This window comes from Petromyzon marinus, chromosome 25, assembly GCF_048934315.1.
Source record: "Petromyzon marinus isolate PM22_M1 ecotype Great Lakes invasive population chromosome 25, UKy_Petmar_22M1.pri1.0, whole genome shotgun sequence".
NCBI classification, from domain to species: domain Eukaryota; kingdom Metazoa; phylum Chordata; class Hyperoartia; order Petromyzontiformes; family Petromyzontidae; genus Petromyzon; species Petromyzon marinus.
Genome location: NC_133691.1, coordinates 21752895 through 21777134, shown reverse-complemented (window position 1 = coordinate 21777134; position 24240 = coordinate 21752895). Strand labels below are relative to the sequence as shown.

At 44.9% G+C, this 24240-nt stretch overlaps 1 protein-coding gene across 1 annotated transcript; it reads left to right on the top strand.

Annotated features, from left to right (window-relative positions):
* Window positions 1-3750: 3750 nt before the first annotated feature.
* LOC142929101 (uncharacterized) lies at window positions 3751-17792 on the top strand. Its single transcript, XM_076069553.1, has 3 exons — window positions 3751-3766; window positions 3820-3978; window positions 15046-17792. The coding sequence occupies exons 1-3, from the start codon at window positions 3751-3753 to the stop codon at window positions 16668-16670; spliced, it is 1800 nt and encodes a 599-aa protein (XP_075925668.1). The 3' UTR covers window positions 16671-17792.
* Window positions 17793-24240: the final 6448 nt, after the last annotated feature.

Below are 24240 nucleotides of genomic sequence, written 5' to 3'. Positions count from 1 at the left end.
ACAACAAGCATCCACTTGAAACGAACGCGCTTCCGAAAATCTGCGATTTTATCATTTCATGCCGATACGTGGAGATGAGCGGGTTCACCGCGGGTCTTAAACAGCCCTTCCCCAGCCAACATGCACTGGGGGAAATTCCATCAATATTCTCATTAATAATCTGCTTTGGAAGACGAAGAAGAAAAAAGCTAATCCTGCAGGCATCGCGGATAATAAGATTAGAATATTACTTCGCCCCACATCACGGCGGATACGCACGAATGTTGAACGTCTTTGGGGCCGTCCATAAATGACGTCACGCACCTGGGGGGGGGGGGCGATCAGACATTTGTGACGATGTGTGACGAGGGGGGGGGTGAGAAATGTGACGTCACATCAAAATGCGCAACTTTAAGTAAATATAGACGACACGTTCTACTTAATTAAATATACTTTTTAATAAATGTTTTCTCCTACAACATCAGAGTGCAGCGCCACATTAAATACGCACTACAATGACAATAGTTTAAAGCGATTTGAAGCATGTTTTATTTGGTGGGAGGGGGGCCAGAGCTTTGTGACGTCATATTTGAGGGGGGGGTCTGACTTTTTGTGACGCCGTGTGACAATGGGGGGGTGGGGTCAAAAATCGTCAGAAGTCGCGTGACGTCATTTATGGACGGCCCCTTTGGCACCGTGCGTCGCCGAATCATTGCTCATCGGAGTGTCAGCTGTATGACAACGCGACGTGGCACGCAGTGCCAACGCACACCTGTCACCCCCTAACCATTGCCTCTCTTATTACAGACCAATTCAGACCTTATTGGTCACCCCGTGCCCCTTACAAATCTCAACGTTCATCCTACAAAATCCCATCACAAGGGGAGAAACACAAAACATTGTTTTGCCCGTTTTGAAACGGCTCTAGTAAGCCGTATGGACCTGAGAACTCAATCTCCCTGTACACCAATACGGGGTAACCCCGTACGGGTTGACACGGCATGCCAACGTGATACTGAATCGCGCCTTCGGCTCTAAGAGATTCGTTTGTGACTGAACTGGAGATTAATGAATGATAAACCAGCCAGGGCTTCCCTCGCTGTACGCGGGTTCGGTTTGTTGCGCTATTTCACGCTGTGGGGGCCGTCCATAAATGACGTCACGCGATTTTAGACGATTTTTGACCCCCCCTCCCATCGTCACGCGGCGTCACAAAGAGTCAGAGCCCCCCCTCAAATATGACGGTACAAAGCTGTGCCCCCCCCCAAAATAAAGCATGCTTCATATCGCTTTAAACTATTGTCATCGTGGTGCTTATTTAATGTGGCGCTGCACTCTGATGTTGTAGGAGAAAATATTTATTAAAAAGTCTATTTAATTACGTAGAACGTGTTGTCTATAGTTATTTAAAGTTGCGCATTTTGATGTGACGTCACATTTCTCAACCCCCCCCCCCCCCCTCATTTATGGACGGCCCCAGTACAATGCGGCTACCTCTGACCCAAAAGTCGCTCTCTGGAGCTGCTGTGCACGTGTGTGGTGGGGGGAGCGGTGGGCTACGTACGGTGCGAAAGAATTTCAAGATACAAACATACGATGTGTTAACACTGGAACACATGAGGGTGTGCTATGGGGTTGCAACCTTTTCGATTGTAGACCAACCCTGGGCAATGTCTCAGTGCTTGGTCTATTATCACAATTATACAGTAAATGGCAATACAATAATTATATTAAAAATACTTACTTGAAACTGCGCCAAAATAAATCAAAACGAACAAAAGTAGATCGAAATTCAATGTATAATGCTTGACATTTAATCTGCCGCATAGGCGATTCATGGTCAAGATGTTGTGTATGTTTGCATGGGCATGGCTAGAGTTGCCACCCGTCCATAAATTAGCATCTGTGTTCAGTTGGTATTGATCTGTACCCTCGATATTGCACTCGTATTGAGAACTCTGTCCAGGATTGGTCTGCAGTCAGTAGAATCATTTTTCAACGCAGCGTATGTTTGCATGGTGAACTTCTTTCGCACCGTACGCAGCCAACCATGCTTTACTGGAGGTGCGGGGGAATAACAAACTGAACGCAAAAAGAACAGGGACACAGCCTTGAAAACACAGAAGTGCATCTACACGTAGGGCGGTTGTTGAAGGGGAAGACGGATGAAAATGATTAAGAGAGGTGTATCAGGGCAGAACAAAGTGCTTATTGTTATCTTAACTTAATAATGAAACGTAACTGAGCCATATGCCTTAAGCAGAACGTTTTTTTTCAAACAGATGCATCACAAACGGAAAATAGAACCAATGTTTAGAAATGCACAAGGAAGCGTAGAGATGATGCACATCCTAAGAATTACACTGATACTGGAAGACGGACAAGTCAATTGGACTTCATATGACTTCATATAATTAAGGACGTAATTTTAGTTTAGAAAGTTGGGGTGAGGCAGGACACACAACTTGAAGTGATGACGGCCGGTGGTCGAGACTAACGTGGGAATGGGAGCTAAGGAAGGAACACAATCGGCAGTGTCCACTGCGGAGATGGAGTGAATAAATCAACAGTATATGAATTTTGATTTGGGGAATTTTATTGTTTTATATCTTTATTATTTTATTTTCTTTGGTTCTTTCGGTAAAGTCACGTAGAATGAGAATAAAATAATAAAAAAACACAATAAAATTCTCACGACGTTTTGGCCACAACGCAAGCGGCCGTCTTTAGGTGAAAGGTACAGTACTGTCGGGACGACAGAGCTTCAATTAACGATGTTAAGATTCGTAGCGACTTTTAAGCTGGTTGGGAGAAGTAAGGCACCTTGACAAAGGGGTTTACATATCAATAGCTGAGGGATTAGCTTGTGACTGGTCACGGAATTGGCTATGTTAAAGTCAAAACCGACACATCCACAGAGGCAACTAGTAATTTAGCATTGAAATAGCTAAGGGATTAGCTTGTGACTGGTCACAGGAATGGCTATGTTAAAGTCAAAACCTACACATCCACAGAGGCAACTAGTAATTTAGCATTGAAATAGCTAAGGGATTAGCTTGTGCAAATAGCTGAGGGATTAGCTTGTGACTGGTCACGGAAATGGCTATGTTAAAGTAAAAACCTACACATCCACGGAGGCAACTAGTAATTTAGCATTGAAATAGCTAAGGGATTAGCTTGTGACTGGTCACAGAAATATATGTTAAAGTAAGGCCTACACATCCACAGAGCTTCAATGAACGCTGTTAAGATTCGTAGCGACTTTTAAGCTGGTTGGGAGAAGTGAGGAGTGAGGCTCCCTCCTCTGCCGATGTTCTGTCTCAGATGTGAATAATTAGTATTGTATTACAATTCTATAAACAATACAGTGTTGTAGTGCATCACGTGTTGATGTTCCATTGCACAGCCACGTTCCAAATGCTATAATGACGTAAGAGCCGTGGAAACCTCTGACGTCACGGTGACGTCATGGCCCGGTGACGTCACGGCAGAGGTCAGAGTGGAGTCGGCTCCTGGAGAGGAAACCACCTCGCCCCACGCTGCTCCTCCACTTCGAGTTCTTCAGAGACCTTCGCCACCACCACCACCACCATGGCGATCTTCACGGCTGTCCTCACTGTGGTTCTGCTGCTCACGCAGCCGATGGTGGAGCTCCTCGGAGGATCTCGGCGTGGGGGTTCGGACATTAACGGCTCCAACACCACCACGATCAACTACTCGGGACTCGTGAAGAACGTCTCTGCATCAGCAGGGGTCGCCACCTGGGGACCGATGTTCAGTAGCCACAGTGAGGACATTGTGGACAGCGTGCTCCCTGCCCTCCTGCAGGCTATGGGTGAGCTGAGCAGCAGCTGCCAGGCCATAGTGGACAGCGCGCTCCCTGCTCTGCTCCACGCTGTGGATCAACTGTACAGCGGCTGCAAGGAGGCCATCAGCTCCACCGTGCTGCTGAACACCCTGCACATCGCCGTGCATCTCTGGCGTTTCATACATCGCCAAGTGAGTGAGCAACATCCATCATCACCACCACCATCAGCTATGGTCAATCCACTAGTGGGTAGAGACCTCCACGAGCCGTCGCCACCTCCCACGATGCCGCTGTGCAGTAATCCACCCAGCACCTGCACGTGGAGCGATTTCATTGCTTCATCTCCCCACTGGGCACCCTCTCGGATGACCCCCTCGCAGCCCGTCGGCATCACTCGCCGCCTTCACACCTCCACCGATCCCCCTCAACTCCACTCACGGTGTCTTCAACAGCCTGGTTGGGCACTGGAACAGTATCCCGGACAGTGCCGGATTAAGCTCGTGCGGGTCCTGTAGCTTATATTATAAAGGTGCCCAGAATAAATAAAAAAACACAATTATAAAGCACGAAGTTTTTAACTTGCATAGTAAAGTAATTGTAATTTTACTATAGTAATAGAGCAAGTACAGAATCACTGAACGGGGATTTATAGGGTGAGATCATTTAGCGCGGGGCGCTTGAAAGTGCAGGGCCCACAGCTAATGATTATTTTGTTCCGAGGATAATCCGGCACTGATCACGGATTGAGTATGAGGAGCAGTGATGAGATTTAAAGTATTTTTTAACATGTTATTAAAATGTTATGTTTAATAGAAAATATAATGTTGTTTGTCTCTTAGCTGTGATTCGTAAAAACACTGTTGTTACTCAATGGTCTTTCGGTAAAGTCACGTAGAAAAAATAAACAAAATAATAGAATACGACGTTTCGATTGCAACTCAAGCAGTCGTCATCAGGTGAAACTAAATTTGAGAGAGACCAAACACAGACAGGGAGACACAAAGATCCCCCGTATAGCCTGAACAGACTGTAGGGGCAAGTGCTGTTAGCGAGCACCTGTGAAGGCCGGAACAGTACACGAGGGGGTGGGTGGCCAGCACCACGCCCGACCGCCTTTGTCTCCCTAGTGGCGATGTTTACACACCGCACCAGGTACTCATTTGAGGCTGAGTCGACCTAGGGGAGGCCCGGGACCGGTTCAGATAATCGTCACTGGTGTTGGCCGTGAGCGGGAATCGAACCCGGGTCGCCAGGTTCATAGCGCAGCGTAGCGCTAACAGCTGCACCACCGCTCCCCACACACAGGGAGACACACAAGCAGAGAAGGACGGTGATCAACCAGGCAAAGTATTATTTGTTGTGTTGGCCGACTCAATGAGTTGCATTACATTTCTAAGTTTGCTGAGTTTGATCCTCTTTCTATCAGCTTGTACCCTCTGTAAATTTCACCCCCACTAGCTCGCCCGTTACGGCAGCCCCTCCGCTCCCACTCCCCCTCGGAGTAGCCGAGGGATTAGCCGGGGTATGCTTGCTCTGCGATCTTACATTTACTTGCAAATCCCACCACAAACGTATATAGTGTAACCTTTGGTTGCAGTAGCTCTCTCGCTACATTTCTTCCTGTCTCAGCAGTCCGCCTGCTGTATTATTTCACCTGAAGACGATTGCTTGTGTTGTGACCACGTGTATACTGTTTACTACAGTACTATGGTGTTGTGACCACGTGTATACTGTTTAATATAGTACTATAGTGTTGTGACCACGTGTATACTGTTTACTATAGTACTATAGTGTTTTGACCACGTGTATACTGTTTACTATAGTACTATAGTGTTGGGACCACGTGTATACTGTTTACTACAGTACTATAGTGTTGTGACCACGTGTATACGGTTTACTATAGTACTATAGTGTTGGGACCACGTGTATACTGTTTACTACAGTACTATAGTGTTGTGACCACGTGTATACTGTTTACTATAGTACTATAGTGTTGGGACCACGTATATACTGTTTACTACAGTACTATAGTGTTGTGACCACGTGTATACTGTTTACTATAGTACTATAGTGTTGTGACCATGTGTATACTGTTTACTATAGTACTATAGTGTTTTGACCACGTGTATACTGTTTACTATAGTACTATAGTGTTGGGACCACGTGTATACTGTTTACTATAGTACTGTAGTGTTGTGACCACGTGTATACTGTATACTACAGTACTATAGTGTTGTGACCACGTGTATACTGTTTACTATAGTACTATAGTGTTGGGACCACGTGTATACTGTTTACTACAGTACTATAGTGTTGTGACCACGTGTATACTGTTTCCTATAGTACTATAGTGTTGTGACCATGTGTATACTGTTTACTATAGTACTATAGTGTTGTGACCACGTCTATACTGTTTACTACAGTACTATAGTGTTGTGACCACGTGCATACTGTTTACTATAGTACTGTAGTGTTGTGACCACGTGTATACTGTATACTACAGTACTATAGTGTTGTGACCACGTGTATACTGTTTACTATAGTACTATAGTGTTGGGACCACGTGTATACTGTTTACTACAGTACTATAGTGTTGTGACCACGTGTATACTGTTTACTATAGTACTATAGTGTTGTGACCACGTGTATACTGTTTACTATAGTACTATAGTGTTGTGACCACGTGTATACTGTTTACTATAGTACTATAGTGTTGGGACCACGTGTATACTGTTTACTACAGTACTATAGTGTTGTGACCACGTGTATACTGTTTCCTATAGTACTATAGTGTTGTGACCATGTGTATACTGTTTACTATGGTACTATAGTGTTGTGACCACGTGTATACTGTTTACTACAGTACTATAGTGTTGAGACCAAGTGTATACTGTTTACTATAGTACTGTAGAGTTGTGACCACGTGTATACTGTTTACTATAGTACTATAGTGTTGTGACCACGTGTATACTGTTTACTATAGTACTATAATGTTGTGACCACGTGTATACTGTTTACTACAGTACTATAGTGGTGTGACCACGTGTGTACTGTTTACTATAGTACTATAGTGTTGTGACCACGTGTATACTGTTTACTATAGTACTATAGTTTTGTGACCACGTGTGTAATGTTTACTACAGTACTATAGTGTTGTGATCACGTGTGTAATGTTTACTACAGTACTATAGTGTTGTGACCACGTGTATACTGTTTACTACAGTTCTATAGTGGTGTGACCACGTGTGTACTGTTTACTATAGTACTATAGTGTTGTGACCACGTGTACACTGTTTGCTACAGTACTATAGTGTTGTGACCACGTGTGTAATGTTTACTACAGTACTATAGTGTTGTGATCACGTGTGTAATGTTTACTACAGTACTATAGTGTTGTGACCACGTGTATACTGTTTACTACAGTACTATAGTGTTGTGACCACGTGTATACTGTTTACTATAGTACTATAGTGTGACCACGTGTATACTGTTTACTACAGTACTATAGTGTTGTGACCACGTCTATACTGTTTACTATAGTACTATAGTGTTGTGACCACGTGTATACTGTTTACTATAGTACTATAATGTTGTGACCACGTGTATACTGTTTACTACAGTTCTATAGTGGTGTGACCACGTGTGTACTGTTTACTATAGTACTATAGTGTTGTGACCACGTGTACACTGTTTGCTACAGTACTATAGTGTTGTGACCACGTGTGTAATGTTTACTACAGTACTATAGTGTTGTGATCACGTGTGTAATGTTTACTACAGTACTATAGTGTTGTGACCACGTGTATACTGTTTACTACAGTACTATAGTGTTGTGACCACGTGTATACTGTTTACTATAGTACTATAGTGTTTTGACCACGTGTATACTGTTTACTATAGTACTATAGTGTTGGGACCACGTGTATACTGTTTACTATAGTACTGTAGTGTTGTGACCACGTGTATACTGTATACTACAGTACTATAGTGTTGTGACCACGTGTATACTGTTTACTATAGTACTATAGTGTTGGGACCACGTGTATACTGTTTACTACAGTACTATAGTGTTGTGACCACGTGTATACTGTTTCCTATAGTACTATAGTGTTGTGACCATGTGTATACTGTTTACTATAGTACTATAGTGTTGTGACCACGTCTATACTGTTTACTACAGTACTATAGTGTTGTGACCACGTGCATACTGTTTACTATAGTACTGTAGTGTTGTGACCACGTGTATACTGTATACTACAGTACTATAGTGTTGTGACCACGTGTATACTGTTTACTATAGTACTATAGTGTTGGGACCACGTGTATACTGTTTACTACAGTACTATAGTGTTGTGACCACGTGTATACTGTTTACTATAGTGCTATAGTGTTGTGACCACGTGTATACTGTTTACTATAGTACTATAGTGTTGTGACCACGTGTATACTGTTTACTATAGTACTATAGTGTTGGGACCACGTGTATACTGTTTACGACAGTACTATAGTGTTGTGACCACGTGTATACTGTTTCCTATAGTACTATAGTGTTGTGACCATGTGTATACTGTTTACTATGGTACTATAGTGTTGTGACCACGTGTATACTGTTTACTACATTACTATAGTGTTGAGACCAAGTGTATACTGTTCACTATAGTACTGTAGAGTTGTGACCACGTGTATACTGTTTACTATAGTACTATAGTGTTGGGACCACGTGTATACTGTTTACTACAGTACTATAGTGTTGTGACCACGTGTATACTGTTTACTATAGTACTATAGTGTTGGGACCACGTGTATACTGTTTACTACAGTACTATAGTGTTGTGACCACGTGTATACTGTTTACTATAGTACTATAGTTTTGTGACCACGTCTATACTGTTTACTATAGTACTATAGTGTTGTGACCACGTGTATACTGTTTACTATAGTACTATAATGTTGTGACCACGTGTATACTGTTTACTACAGTTCTATAGTGGTGTGACCACGTGTGTACTGTTTACTATAGTACTATAGTGTTGTGACCACGTGTACACTGTTTGCTACAGTACTATAGTGTTGTGACCACGTGTGTAATGTTTACTACAGTACTATAGTGTTGTGATCACGTGTGTAATGTTTACTACAGTACTATAGTGTTGTGACCACGTGTATACTGTTTACTACAGTACTATAGTGTTGTGACCACGTGTATACTGTTTACTATAGTACTATAGTGTGACCACGTGTATACTGTTTACTACAGTACTATAGTGTTGTGACCACGTCTATACTGTTTACTATAGTACTATAGTGTTGTGACCACGTGTATACTGTTTACTATAGTACTATAATGTTGTGACCACGTGTATACTGTTTACTACAGTTCTATAGTGGTGTGACCACGTGTGTACTGTTTACTATAGTACTATAGTGTTGTGACCACGTGTACACTGTTTGCTACAGTACTATAGTGTTGTGACCACGTGTGTAATGTTTACTACAGTACTATAGTGTTGTGATCACGTGTGTAATGTTTACTACAGTACTATAGTGTTGTGACCACGTGTATACTGTTTACTACAGTACTATAGTGTTGTGACCACGTGTATACTGTTTACTATAGTACTATAGTGTGACCACGTGTATACTGTTTACTACAGTACTATAGTGTTGTGACCACGTGTATACTGTTTACTACAGTACTATAGTGTTGTGACCACGTGTATACTGTTTACTACAGTACTATGGTGTTGTGACCACGTGTATACTGTTTACTACAGTACTATAGTGTTGTGACCACGTGTATACTGTTTACTACAGTACTATAGTGTTGTGACCACGTCTATACTGTTTACTACAGTACTATAGTGTTGTGACCACGTGTATACTGTTTACTATAGTACTATAGTGTTGTGACCACGTGTATATTGTTTACTACAGTACTATAGTGTTGTGACCACGTGTATACTGTTTATTATAGTACTATAGTGTTGTGACCACGTGTTTACTGTTTACTATAGTACTATAGTGTTGTGACCACGTGTACACTGTTTACTACAGTACTATAGTGTTGTGACCACGTGTGTAATGTTTACTACATTACTATAGTGTTGGGACCACGTGTATACTGTTTACTACAGTACTATAGTGTTGTGACCACGTGTATACTGTTTCCTATAGTACTATAGTGTTGTGACCATGTGTATACTGTTTACTATAGTACTATAGTGTTGTGACCACGTGTATACTGTTTACTACAGTACTATAGTGTTGTGACCACGTGTATACTGTTTACTATAGTACTATAGTGTTGTGACCATGTGTATACTGTTTACTATAGTACTATAGTGTTGTGACCACGTCTATACTGTTTACTACAGTACTATAGTGTTGTGACCACGTGCATACTGTTTACTATAGTACTGTAGTGTTGTGACCACGTGTATACTGTATACTACAGTAATATAGTGTTGTGACCACGTGTATACTGTTTACTATAGTACTGTAGTGTTGTGACCACGTGTATACTGTATACTACAGTACTATAGTGTTGTGACCACGTGTATACTGTTTACTATAGTACTATAGTGTTGGGACCACGTGTATACTGTTTACTACAGTACTATAGTGTTGTGACCACGTGTATACTGTTTACTATAGTGCTATAGTGTTGTGACCACGTGTATACTGTTTACTATAGTACTATAGTGTTGTGACCACGTGTATACTGTTTACTATAGTACTATAGTGTTGGGACCACGTGTATACTGTTTACGACAGTACTATAGTGTTGTGACCACGTGTATACTGTTTCCTATAGTACTATAGTGTTGTGACCATGTGTATACTGTTTACTATGGTACTATAGTGTTGTGACCACGTGTATACTGTTTACTACATTACTATAGTGTTGAGACCAAGTGTATACTGTTCACTATAGTACTGTAGAGTTGTGACCACGTGTATACTGTTTACTATAGTACTATAGTGTTGGGACCACGTGTATACTGTTTACTACAGTACTATAGTGTTGTGACCACGTGTATACTGTTTACTATAGTACTATAGTGTTGGGACCACGTGTATACTGTTTACTACAGTACTATAGTGTTGTGACCACGTGTATACTGTTTACTATAGTACTATAGTTTTGTGACCACGTCTATACTGTTTACTATAGTACTATAGTGTTGTGACCACGTGTATACTGTTTACTATAGTACTATAATGTTGTGACCACGTGTATACTGTTTACTACAGTTCTATAGTGGTGTGACCACGTGTGTACTGTTTACTATAGTACTATAGTGTTGTGACCACGTGTACACTGTTTGCTACAGTACTATAGTGTTGTGACCACGTGTGTAATGTTTACTACAGTACTATAGTGTTGTGATCACGTGTGTAATGTTTACTACAGTACTATAGTGTTGTGACCACGTGTATACTGTTTACTACAGTACTATAGTGTTGTGACCACGTGTATACTGTTTACTATAGTACTATAGTGTGACCACGTGTATACTGTTTACTACAGTACTATAGTGTTGTGACCACGTCTATACTGTTTACTATAGTACTATAGTGTTGTGACCACGTGTATACTGTTTACTATAGTACTATAATGTTGTGACCACGTGTATACTGTTTACTACAGTTCTATAGTGGTGTGACCACGTGTGTACTGTTTACTATAGTACTATAGTGTTGTGACCACGTGTACACTGTTTGCTACAGTACTATAGTGTTGTGACCACGTGTGTAATGTTTACTACAGTACTATAGTGTTGTGATCACGTGTGTAATGTTTACTACAGTACTATAGTGTTGTGACCACGTGTATACTGTTTACTACAGTACTATAGTGTTGTGACCACGTGTATACTGTTTACTATAGTACTATAGTGTGACCACGTGTATACTGTTTACTACAGTACTATAGTGTTGTGACCACGTGTATACTGTTTACTACAGTACTATAGTGTTGTGACCACGTGTATACTGTTTACTACAGTACTATGGTGTTGTGACCACGTGTATACTGTTTACTACAGTACTATAGTGTTGTGACCACGTGTATACTGTTTACTACAGTACTATAGTGTTGTGACCACGTCTATACTGTTTACTACAGTACTATAGTGTTGTGACCACGTGTATACTGTTTACTATAGTACTATAGTGTTGTGACCACGTGTATATTGTTTACTACAGTACTATAGTGTTGTGACCACGTGTATACTGTTTATTATAGTACTATAGTGTTGTGACCACGTGTTTACTGTTTACTATAGTACTATAGTGTTGTGACCACGTGTACACTGTTTACTACAGTACTATAGTGTTGTGACCACGTGTGTAATGTTTACTACATTACTATAGTGTTGGGACCACGTGTATACTGTTTACTACAGTACTATAGTGTTGTGACCACGTGTATACTGTTTCCTATAGTACTATAGTGTTGTGACCATGTGTATACTGTTTACTATAGTACTATAGTGTTGTGACCACGTGTATACTGTTTACTACAGTACTATAGTGTTGTGACCACGTGTATACTGTTTACTATAGTACTATAGTGTTGTGACCATGTGTATACTGTTTACTATAGTACTATAGTGTTGTGACCACGTCTATACTGTTTACTACAGTACTATAGTGTTGTGACCACGTGCATACTGTTTACTATAGTACTGTAGTGTTGTGACCACGTGTATACTGTATACTACAGTAATATAGTGTTGTGACCACGTGTATACTGTTTACTATAGTACTATAGTGTTGGGACCACGTGTATACTGTTTACTACAGTACTATAGTGTTGTGACCACGTGTATACTGTTTACTATAGTACTATAGTGTTGTGACCATGTGTATACTGTTTACTATAGTACTATAGTGTTGTGACCACGTCTATACTGTTTACTACAGTACTATAGTGTTGTGACCACGTGCATACTGTTTACTATAGTACTGTAGTGTTGTGACCACGTGTATACTGTATACTACAGTACTATAGTCTTGTGACCACGTGTATACTGTTTACTATAGTACTATAGTGTTGGGACCACGTGTATACTGTTTACTACAGTACTATAGTGTTGTGACCACGTGTATACTGTTTCCTATAGTACTATAGTGTTGTGACCATGTGTATACTGTTTACTATAGTACTATAGTGTTGTGACCACGTCTATACTGTTTACTACAGTACTATAGTGTTGTGACCACGTGCATACTGTTTACTATAGTACTGTAGTGTTGTGACCACGTGTATACTGTATACTACAGTACTATAGTCTTGTGACCACGTGTATACTGTTTACTATAGTACTATAGTGTTGGGACCACGTGTATACTGTTTACTACAGTACTATAGTGTTGTGACCACGTGTTTACTGTTTACTATAGTACTATAGTGTTGTGACCACGTGTATACTGTTTACTATAGTACTATAGTGTTGTGACCACGTGTATACTGTTTACTATAGTACTATAGTGTTGTGACCACGTGTATACTGTTTACTACAGTACTATAGTGTTGTGACCAAGTGTATACTGTTTACTATAGTACTGTAGTGTTGTGACCACGTGTATACTGTTTACTATAGTACTATAGTGTTGGGACCACGTGTATACTGTTTACTATAGTACTATAGTGTTGGGACCACGTGTATACTGTTTACTACAGTACTATAGTGTTGTGACCACGTGTATACTGTTTACTATAGTACTATAGTGTTGTGACCACGTCTATACTGTTTACTATAGTACTATAGTGTTGTGACCACGTGTATACTGTTTACTATAGTACTATAATGTTGTGACCACGTGTATACTGTTTACTACAGTACTATAGTGGTGTGACCACGTGTGTACTGTTTACTATAGTACTATAGTGTTGTGACCACGTGTACACTGTTTGCTACAGTACTATAGTGTTGTGACCACGTGTGTAATGTTTACTACAGTACTATAGTGTTGTGATCACGTGTGTAATGTTTACTACAGTACTATAGTGTTGTGACCACGTGTATACTGTTTACTACAGTACTATAGTGTTGTGACCACGTGTGTACTGTTTACTATAGTACTATAGTGTGACCACGTGTATACTGTTTACTACAGTACTATAGTGTTGTGACCACGTGTATACTCTTTACTACAGTACTATAGTGTTGTGACCAAGTGTGTACTGTTTACTACAGTACTATAGTGTTGTGACCACGTGTATACTGTTTACTATAGTACTGTAGTGTTGTGACCACGTGTATACTGTATTTTTTATAGTACTCTAGTGTTGTGACCACGTGTATACTGTTTACTACAGTACTATAGTGTTGTGACCACGTATGTACTGTTTACTACAGTACTATAGTGTTGTGACCACGTGTATACTGTTTACTATAGTACTATAGTGTTGTGACCACGTGTATACTGCGGGATTGTGGGTAATCGTCTCCCATGCTCGGTCTCAGTCGGTGTGCCTCACTCGTATAGTCAACATCCGTGCGAACCTATCTTGTTTACTATAGTACTATAGTGTTGTGACCACGTGTATACTGTTTACTACAGTACTATAGTGTTGTGACTACGTGTATACTGTTTACTACAGTACTGTAGTGTTGTGAATACGTGTGTGCGTAAAGCATTTTTTTATTTTGTGTCCATGTGTAGTGACTGTTCTTTAGTAACTGTACTGCAAGTGAAAGTCGTCCTACACAATAACCATCCTCTATCTCGTCTCCCTCACACCAGCCACGATTAAATGTAATTAATAAATTTGATTACTTTATATTAAATAATAAAAATATAAAAAGGTATTTTGTATTAATATTTTTTATATGAATACGGTATTTTTGGTTTGTGGAACGAATCATCTGAGTTTCCATTATTTCTTATGGGGGAAATTCGCTTTGATATACGAGTGCTTTGGATTAAGAGCACGTTTCCAGAAGGAATTATGCTCGCAATCCAAGGTTTCACTTTATTAGTTATTTTTCTATCTACATGATTTTACCGAAAGATACCAAAGAGTATGCTGTTGTTAGTTTAAATGTTTGGTAAGTAAGACTTAGTCTGTGCTGCTCTCCAGTTGCCTGGATGAAAAGTGGCCCAAGTTTTTCCCAATCCTGGCCTCCTGGCTCAAAAACGTAAAAAACAAACTCGCAAGTCTGTCCCCAGGGTCACAACGCACTCACAGACACGGAGCAGGGAGATTCAGCTAATGACGCCGTTGATGTTTTTCGTAACTTTTGCAGAGAGCGATGAGAATGAGGATGAGGACCGGAAGGAGGAAGATTTCCCGGGCGCTGCAGAGAAAGAAAGGTGGAGGTCTCGGCCGAGCACCGAGTCCCTGGGCTCGTATGGCCGCGGCGCGGAGACGAAAGCGGCGGGCGCAGGGGAGGGGAAACAGCCCCGGCACCAAGCAGAGCTGTGCTCCTCACCTGAAGAATCCAGCTCCACTCAGGCCATCGCTCCCACTGGGGCCATCGCCTCCACCTCCACTCGGGCCATTGCCTCCATCTCTACTCGGGCCATCGCCTCCACCGCTGCCATCGCCTCCCCCGCTGCCATCGCCTCCACCTCCACTCAGGCCATCGCCTCCATCTCTACTCAGGCCATCGCCTCCCCCACTGATATCAACTCCACCTCCAATGCTTCCATCGCCTCCACCTCCACTCGGGCCATCGCCTCCACCTCCACTCGGGCCATCGCCTCCACCTCCACTCGGGCCATCGCCTCCACCTCTACTCAGGCCATCGCCTCCACCTCTACTCAGGCCATCGCCTCCACCTCCACTCAGGACATCGTCTCCATCTCTACTCAGGCCATCGCCTCCCCCACTGATATCAACTGCACCTCCACTGCTTCCATCGCCTCCACCTCCACTCAGGCCATCGCCTCCACCTCCACTCGGGCCATCTTCTCCACCTCCACTCGGGCCATCGCCTCCACCTCTACTCAGGCCATCGCCTCCACCTCCACTCAGGCCATCGCCTCCACCTCTACTCAGGCCATCGCCTCCACCTCCACTCAGGCAATCGCCTCTACCTCCACTCGGGCCATCGCCTCCACCTCTACTCAGGCCATCGCCTCCACCTCTACTCAGGCCATCGCCTCCATCTCTACTCAGGCCATCGCCTCCACCTCTACTCATGCCATCGTCTCCACCTCAACTCAGGCCATCGCCTCCACCTCTACTCAGGCCATCGCCTCCACCTCCACTCAGGACATCGTCTCCATCTCTACTCAGGCCATCGCCTCCCCCACTGATATCAACTCCACCTCCACTGCTTCCATCGCCTCCACCTCCACTCAGGCCATCGCCTCCACCTCCACTCGGGCCATCTTCTCCACCTCCACTCGGGCCATCGCCTCCACCTCTACTCAGGCCATCGCCTCCACCTCCACTCAGGCCATCGCCTCCACCTCTACTCAGGCCATCGCCTCCACCTCCACTCAGGCAATCGCCTCTACCTCCACTCATGCCATCGTCTCCACCTCAACTCAGGCCATCGCCTCCACCTCCACTCAGGCCATCGCCTCCACCTCTACTCAGGCCATCGCCTCCATCTCTACTCAGGCCATTGCCTCCACCTCTACTCATGCCATCGTCTCCACCTCAACTCAGGCCATCGCCTCTACCTCTACTCAGGCCATCGCCTCCACCTCTACTCAGGCCATCGTCTCCACCTCTACTCAGGCAATCGCCTCCATCTCTACTCAGGCCATTGCCTCCACCACTGATATCAACTCTACCCCCACTGCTGACATTGACTCCACCTTCACTCCTGCCATTGCCTCAACCTTCACTTCTGCCATCGCCTCCACTGCCACTATCGCCACCACCGCCACTCGCACCATCACCTCCACCCATGAGTAATCAAGCTAACCCCCAGGATTGGGAGCTCCCTGCTTTCCACCTGCCTCCACCTCCACCAGAGCCCTGGGCTCCTCCACCCCACCGTGATACCAGACCGGGCCCGGCACACGAGTCTTTTGCTCCCTGTTCTTCACGGCAGCGTTACCGCAAGTCCCGCAACAGCCGCCTTCCTCCCCGCCTCCGCAAACCTCCTCTCGAATCCTCAACTCCACTGCTGCCATCGCCTCCATCTCTACTCAGGCCATTGCCTCCACCACTGATATCAACTCTACCCCCACTGCTGACATCGACTCCACCTTCACTCCTGCCATTGCCTCAACCTCCACTTCTGCCATCGCTTCCACTGCCACTATCGCCACCACCGCCACTCGCACCATCACCTCCACCCATGAGTAATCAAGCTAAACCCCAGGATTGGGAGCTCCCTGCTTTCCACCTGCCTCCACCTCCACCAGAGCCCTGGGTTCTTCCACGCCACCGTGATACCAGACCGGGCCCGGCACACGAGTCTTTTGCTCCCTATTCTTCACGGCAGCGTTACCGCAAGTCCCGCAACAGCCGCCTTCCTCCCCGCCTCCGCAAACCTCCTCTCGAATCCTCAACTCCATCCGCATTGATTCGTCCCATCCACCCGGACCGAGAGCACCTTCCCCCCGGCCTCGCTCCACCTGCAGGGCAGCGGATCCCCCCCCAGCCCAGGTGCAACGGCCGGGGTCCCGCGTACGGAGTCCCAGGTGCCCCTTCTGCCTGGCACCACTCCCACGAGTCGCGCTTCACGCGGCGTCCCGCCCTCCTCCCCACGCCTCCACCGGATCAGTGGATTCCTCCCCACCTTCGTCCCAGCCGAGCGGCTCCTGCTCCACACTGGGCCACCCGTCCCACTTTTGTTCCGTGCCGCTCCACAGATTTCCATGACAGACATCATCATCCGCCCCTTGTCCAACCCACACCACTGCATCACCATAGCCCGGCGACATTCACGGACTGCTCACACACGTGACTCCTGCTGGTCGGGTGACCGTGATGAACTATATGTGTCGCGTTGATGGCCATGTGATGGACATTGCTTTGAGTGGCAGAGCAGGTGGTTGTCATGATTAATACATTTGTGTTGTTATTGGACACTGCAGTGTGCGTGTGAGTTGCTGTGCGGTGCAACAGAGCACGTATTTGGTGTCGATCTTCACGTGTGTGTGATTGTGTGGAGCGGTAGTGTCATGGTTAACGCTACACCGCGCTTCGAAACCCAGGTTTGACCCGAGTTAGCTTTCCGCACACGGCCACAGCCGGTGCAAGCAGTTGCGCAACTCGGTTGCACACAACTGAAGTCACTCTACACGTGGAAGTCTCTGCAACCAATTTGCTTGGCGATTGGTGGCCAGAACCACGAGCGATCCACACAGCACAGGGTGCTGGTCAGTCTGACCAACCACCCATTTCACCTGACTTTCCACAAAATCACCATTAATGTTCCTTTCCCAGGCAGTGACACCAACTCTGCCAAAGTGTGTTAGGAACTAATGCTGTGTATGTTCGGCAGAAACTCTGCACGATTCTGCTGATAAGACACTTAATTTCGAAACCATTTGAGAATGTCGTATTTATAATAAACGTGCACCATTTTTTAGCTGCTTGCCGCCCCTGTACATAGTACCTCTGTATTGATTACAAGTCCTGTGTGCTCACCATTGTACCATGGCATGTGCCTAGGTGGCACTACCGGATGGCTCCCATCCATAGCTGCCAGGCCATCGGCCAGCGCGATAAATATTCGACGCCAACCAACAAATATTTATTCCCACGAGGGGTGACGGGAACCGAACCAGGGATGTCCAGAGCAATCAACTCGTTAATGCGGGAGACCTGAATAGTTCCCGGCGCGTGACACAGTAACGCTGTTCGGCTGGCGACAGCACTCTGCTGCCGTATGCAACAACACACTCCACCCCGTTGACAACCTGGGACAGAACCGCGCCAATGCTGGTGTTGGTTGCGTCAGTATCAAGGACGCACGGCATGGCAAAGTCAGAGTAGCGGAGGGGAATTGCGAAGCGCAACAAATGCGGCTTCCTCCTCCCCCCAATGAAACCTCTGACCCATAACCGTCAAGGCGTGGAGAGGTTTTGCGAAGGTAGCGAACCCAGTGACAAACCGGCGATAATAAGACGCAAAACCAATAAAACTCTGCACCTGCATCATCAACGTGGGGGTCGGCCACGTCCGAACACACGTGGTTTTGTCGGGATCTATCGCAATGCCCGATTTACTGACAATATGACCGAGATACCGCACGGATTTCTGAAGGGGGTAACACTTCTGCGGCTTGAATTTGAGATGGGCCGCTCGCATTTTAAGAAAGACAGCGCGTAACCAATCAAGATGTTCTTTGAACGTACGGCTGAAGACGATGACATCGTCGAGGTATTGTAAGCATGAGTCCCATTGAAGTCCAGCCAGCACCAGCTCCATCAGTCATTGGAACGTAGCCGGTGCTGCGTGGAGTCCCATGGGAAGCTGATTTAATTCAAACAGGCCTTGAGGTGTTCGAAAAGCCGTTTGGGTTTAGAGGCCTCATTTAGTGGCAAATGCCAAAATCCGGACAGGAGATCAAGGGTGGAGAAGTTCTGTGCTCCCGCCAGAGCGTCCAGGGAATCGTCCATCCGAGGGAGAGGATACGCGTCAGCCACCGATATCTTATGAAGCTTCCTAAAGTCGACACACAACTGCAAGCTACCATCGTGCTTCTTAATGTGGTGGGTAATTGTCAGGCGTAATACGCCGCCACCACTACTGGAAAATATGTAGCTGCAGTCAGGGCCCAACAGGCGGCAATAGCGGGTCCGGCCTGTACCAAGTAGGACTCGTAGGTAAGGCAATTTGGAGGGCGGTTTGGAACCGGAGGTGGACACCCCAGGCCCCCAGTGGGGGCTGGGGGATTGCGCCGACATCCCCGGGGCCGGTGGGTCGTCGTCCTCTTCATCTGGAGACCTGGTACGTATTGTTCGCCTAGTCTCCATAATCTATAGTTAATTAACTAACGTTTGGCCACTTCCAACACCAGTTGTAGTGGGCTCAAATGGAGACTCAGGCTTCTATAGGAGACAACACGTTTATTTAACATTAACACGCTAAAACTAGATTCAAAGTTTTCGTGACTGCAGGAATTACTCTTTGGTTTTTTCGGTTAAGTCACGTTGACAGAAAAAAAATTAAATAATAGAATACGCCGTTTTTCTAGTGTCGCTCCTATAATTTTGTTGACGGACAAATGGACAAATGGCACAATAGCTTAGTGTTTGTGTATGTATATGTTATGTTTTTAAGAGAAGACAAGTTTGTAAATATATTTTTGCCCCCGGGAAACGCTGGGTACTTCCCGCTGGTACTGATATTAAAATATATATTTTAAACTGTGCCAAAATCAATCAAAACGAACAACAGTAGATCAGAATTAAATCTACAATGCTTGATATTTTATCATCCGCATAGGCGAGTGATGGTCAGGATGTTGTGTATGTGTAGTCACATAGAATTGGTCACTACGTAGCATAGCGCTGGCTGCTGGCAGGGAAGGGGATCTGCAGAGTGAAGCAGCCCTGATTGACAGCAGACCACGTGATAGACCTGAGAAGGATCTCGGGTAGGACACGTCGAGATCCTGCTAGTAGATTCTAGAAGGGGAGCGTGGCCGGAGGGGAGCGAGGCCGCGCTAAGAGGATTAAAGGGGACCCCGAGCAGGGGATGAGGGCCATCGTTTGGAGTGGGATCGCCGTCGTCGTCGTCGTCGTTGCTGTTGAAGATCGTCGCCTTCGCCGCTGTCGTCATCCACTTGATAATTGTGCTGCTAGCAGTAGTTGCCTGTCTTAGTTCAGCGCCGTCAGTGTCAGATGGCGAGCGTTGTGTTGTAGGCTAGCCACGAGTGAGAGTTGCGTTTAAGCGAGGGACAGAGCGTTGTATTACAGCAGAGAGTGTGTAACAGTATGCTCGGTGTGTAATTAAAGAATTGCCTCGAAGAAGTTACGTCTCCAAGTTAGTCACTATATATTTTTTCATGGGCATGGCTAGAGTTGTCACCTGTCCAGGAATTACCATTTGTGTTTAGGTGGTGGGTATTCATTCTTACGAGATATAGCACCCGCATTGTGTCGTTTACTGTGTAGTTCTGATAATTCTAGACTGAGTGCTGACTGAGAAATCTGTCCAGGCTTGGTCTACAGTCAAAAATGTGGCAATCTCATAGCAGCACCCTCCTGCGTCTCCAGTGTGAATATGCTGTAGAGTAAGTTTTCAACGCAGCGTATGTTTGCATGCTGAACTTCTTTCGCACCGTACGCGGGCAACCATGCTTATTGGCGGTGCGGGGGAATAACAAATTGAACAAAAAGAACAGGGACACAACTTGAAAACATAGAAGTGCATTTATACGTGGGGCGGTTGTTGAAGGGGGAGAGGGATGAAAATTATTAAGAGAGGCGTATCAGGGCAGAGCACAGTGCTGATTGGAATCTGAACTTAAATCATGAAACGTAACAAAGCCATTTTCCTAAAGCAGAACGTTTTTTAATCAGTGGATATGACCTGCAACAACAGATGCATCACAAACATGGCCATTGACGAAGACAATGGAACCAATGTTGAGAAGTGCACAAGGAAGCATAGAGATGCACATGCTAGGAATTAAACTGAGAATGGAAGACGGACACGTCAATTGGACATCATATGCAAATTAAAGGAATAATTTTAGTTTAGAAAGGTGGGGTGAGGCAGGACACACAACTTGAAGAGATGACGGCCGGTGGTCGTGACTAACGTGGGAATGGGAGCTAAAGGAGGGAACACAACCAATAGAGCGTCCACTGCGAAGATGGATCGAATAAATCAACCGGTGGGCAGTAGCCAGACAGATTTTTGCATTGCAAATCCGCAAGAGATGGTGATGGCTTCGGACAGAAGTGGAGAAATCACGGCTGGAGATGGTGACGGCTGCATAAGCAGCTTTGGAAAACATTTACACGATATCACCTTCAAAAACAACCATTCACTAAAACACATTTTCATTAAATGTGTATTCAGAAAGATAAACTAAAACAGTACAGGAATTATATCGTCTTTATTTTGCAAATTTTACAATAAAGGGTATTTTTTTCATTGCACTAGTTTAAGATAAAAACATTTTTTGCCGAAATAATGACATTAATAGGCACATTAATTGAAAGTGCAATTTTAAATAAACCGTGTAATTATTCGATAGTTTTGGTTAGAGTCTGTGCCTGTGTTAGAGTGCCAGAAAAAGTCCTGGCAAGGATTATTCAACATCACCTTGCCAGGCATGCTGAGAAGAGGATTGGGGAGCCCCATTGTGGTTTCAGGCCAGGGCAGCCACAGATGCCACATCTTCCTTCCGTTTGCTACAGCAGAGGAGTGTTGAATTCCGACAGGACTTACAGCTCTGCTTTATTGACCTGGTCAATGCCTATGATACCATCAATAGGTCTGGACTCTGGGTTGTTCTTCATGCTTTCGGAGTCTCTGACTCTCTGCTCACAATAATTAAGGACTTCCATGATATTGAGCAGGGCCGAGTAAAGCTACTTGGCCGGAAGACAAAGCTATTCCCCGTTAACCTTGGGATTCGACAGTAATGTCCTCTGGCTCCGTACACTGTTTAAAATATTTTTGGTCCACGTCGTTCGAGAAACCTTCCATGTCCGTACCGGAGCAATCTATATCTGATATAGATACAATGGGAGGCGGATTGATGCCCGGGTGCGCTTGAGAGCTTGCTCCCGATTTGTCATCCATGTTACGTATGCGAATGATCTAGACCTGGAGCGTGCCACTAGACAGGGGTGGGGAACGTCCGGCCGGCCGGCCATGAGGCCTGCGAAATCATTTGGTCTGGCCCTGCCAAGGCAACCGCAGGCGGGACTCGAAATTCAATCAATCTTGGAGCAAACCTGGAAAAGCAGTTGCGAGTAGCAACATCATCAATACCAGCTAACATCATCAATGCCAGCTAACATCATCAATACCAGCTAACATCATCAATGCCAGCTAATATCTCCACACGCCTCACCAAAGAGAAGCAGTTCCAGCCATCGCATTAGGGGTGAGTTAACTAAATGTTTGACCAAATATAATAGGCTCATTTTTAAGTTGATGATTTTGTATGGCCCGCGAATGATGTTATAAATATCCAAATGGCCCTTGGCACAAAAAAGGTTCCCCACCCCTGCACTAAGAGGTGGGGCCTTAACCATCAGCCCCACCAAAACTAAGCACCTGCCTCGCTATGTTGTGCCATTAAACAAGGGGTGGGCAATTTTTTTTACTCGCGGGCCACAATGGGTTCTAAAATTTGACAGAGGGGCCGGGCAAGGAACAGATGGATGGAGTGTTTGTGTGAACTAATATAAATGACATGTAAAAATCATTACATGAAAGGATTTGGCCTTTAACAGTTAGCAAAGCATTTATTTGCAAGGCAATTTAACAAATTGCACGAACATGAACAATACAAAAACATGTCGTAACATGACTGATCAAACATCATGAAAACATCTGAGGCCTGCGCCCAAACCAATTACCACATTCCCGGACAAAGTGCTCCATCTAATGGGGAAATGAGGGCATTACAGGTGAAAGGTAAAATTTAATTTAAGAATATTTGGACAAGTTCGGGGGGCCGGATTAAAAAGCCCAGCCCATGTCTGCATTAAACCCTCCACCCCTTAACTCCCCATTGGTAATGGGGCAGTTGTAAATTGGATGGTTTTCCACATCTGGATAGTGTGCTTATGACCAACTCCGGTTTGACAGAAGAGGTCTCACTCCGAATCAGTCGAGCGGCATTATCTTTTCATCGGTTGCATGACGCTGTGTGGAAGCTACCTGATATCTGTCGCTCCACAGCAGTCTTCGGATCTTCTCGGCCACGGTCATGCCCTTCCTTCTCGATGCTTGCCAAACGTGGACCCCCCTAATGGAACATCTTCGCCGGTAATAAACATTCAGGATGGCCTTCCTACGATCCATCCTGGGTTTAACCAGGCTGGATTGTGTGAGCTCACAATCCTTTACAGATCTGGACAAAGTCCCATCGGTAAGCGCCTCCAGCAGGTAATGCTACATTGGCTGGGTCATGTACCACGCCTCCCTAACCACTGCATTAAAGGGGTCTAAACAGGCGCGGCACGGGCTAGAGAAGAGATTAAATGATGTGGTACAAGAGGATGTGGAACTGAATTGACTTGCGAATGACTGGTACCAGCAGTGTAAAGAGCGGCCTATGTGGAGGAGACTCATGATGGACGATACTGGGCAGTTGGAGGTAGTCGCCCTCCAGCAACAACAGAGGGCAGCAGAGAGACGCTCACAACAACGAGCAGAGCCTCAGGCGGGTAAAACACATCAAGTTGGCACAGTAGGGGAGGCACAGCTTACACATCTGCCACTCATCTCAGTCAAACCATGGCAGCTGGATCTGACCCGTGATCACGTGGCCATAAAGTGCACTTAGCCTGGCACAAGTGCCGTGGCAACGTCACCGCCACTTAGTGGCGTTTGTTGT

Bases quoted from the DNA above. Each gene is read 5' to 3' on its own strand.
- LOC142929101 (XM_076069553.1), top strand. The intron at 3,979-15,045 runs GTGAGTGAGCAA...TAACTTTTGCAG, and splicing joins GGCGTTTCATACATCGCCAA to AGAGCGATGAGAATGAGGAT.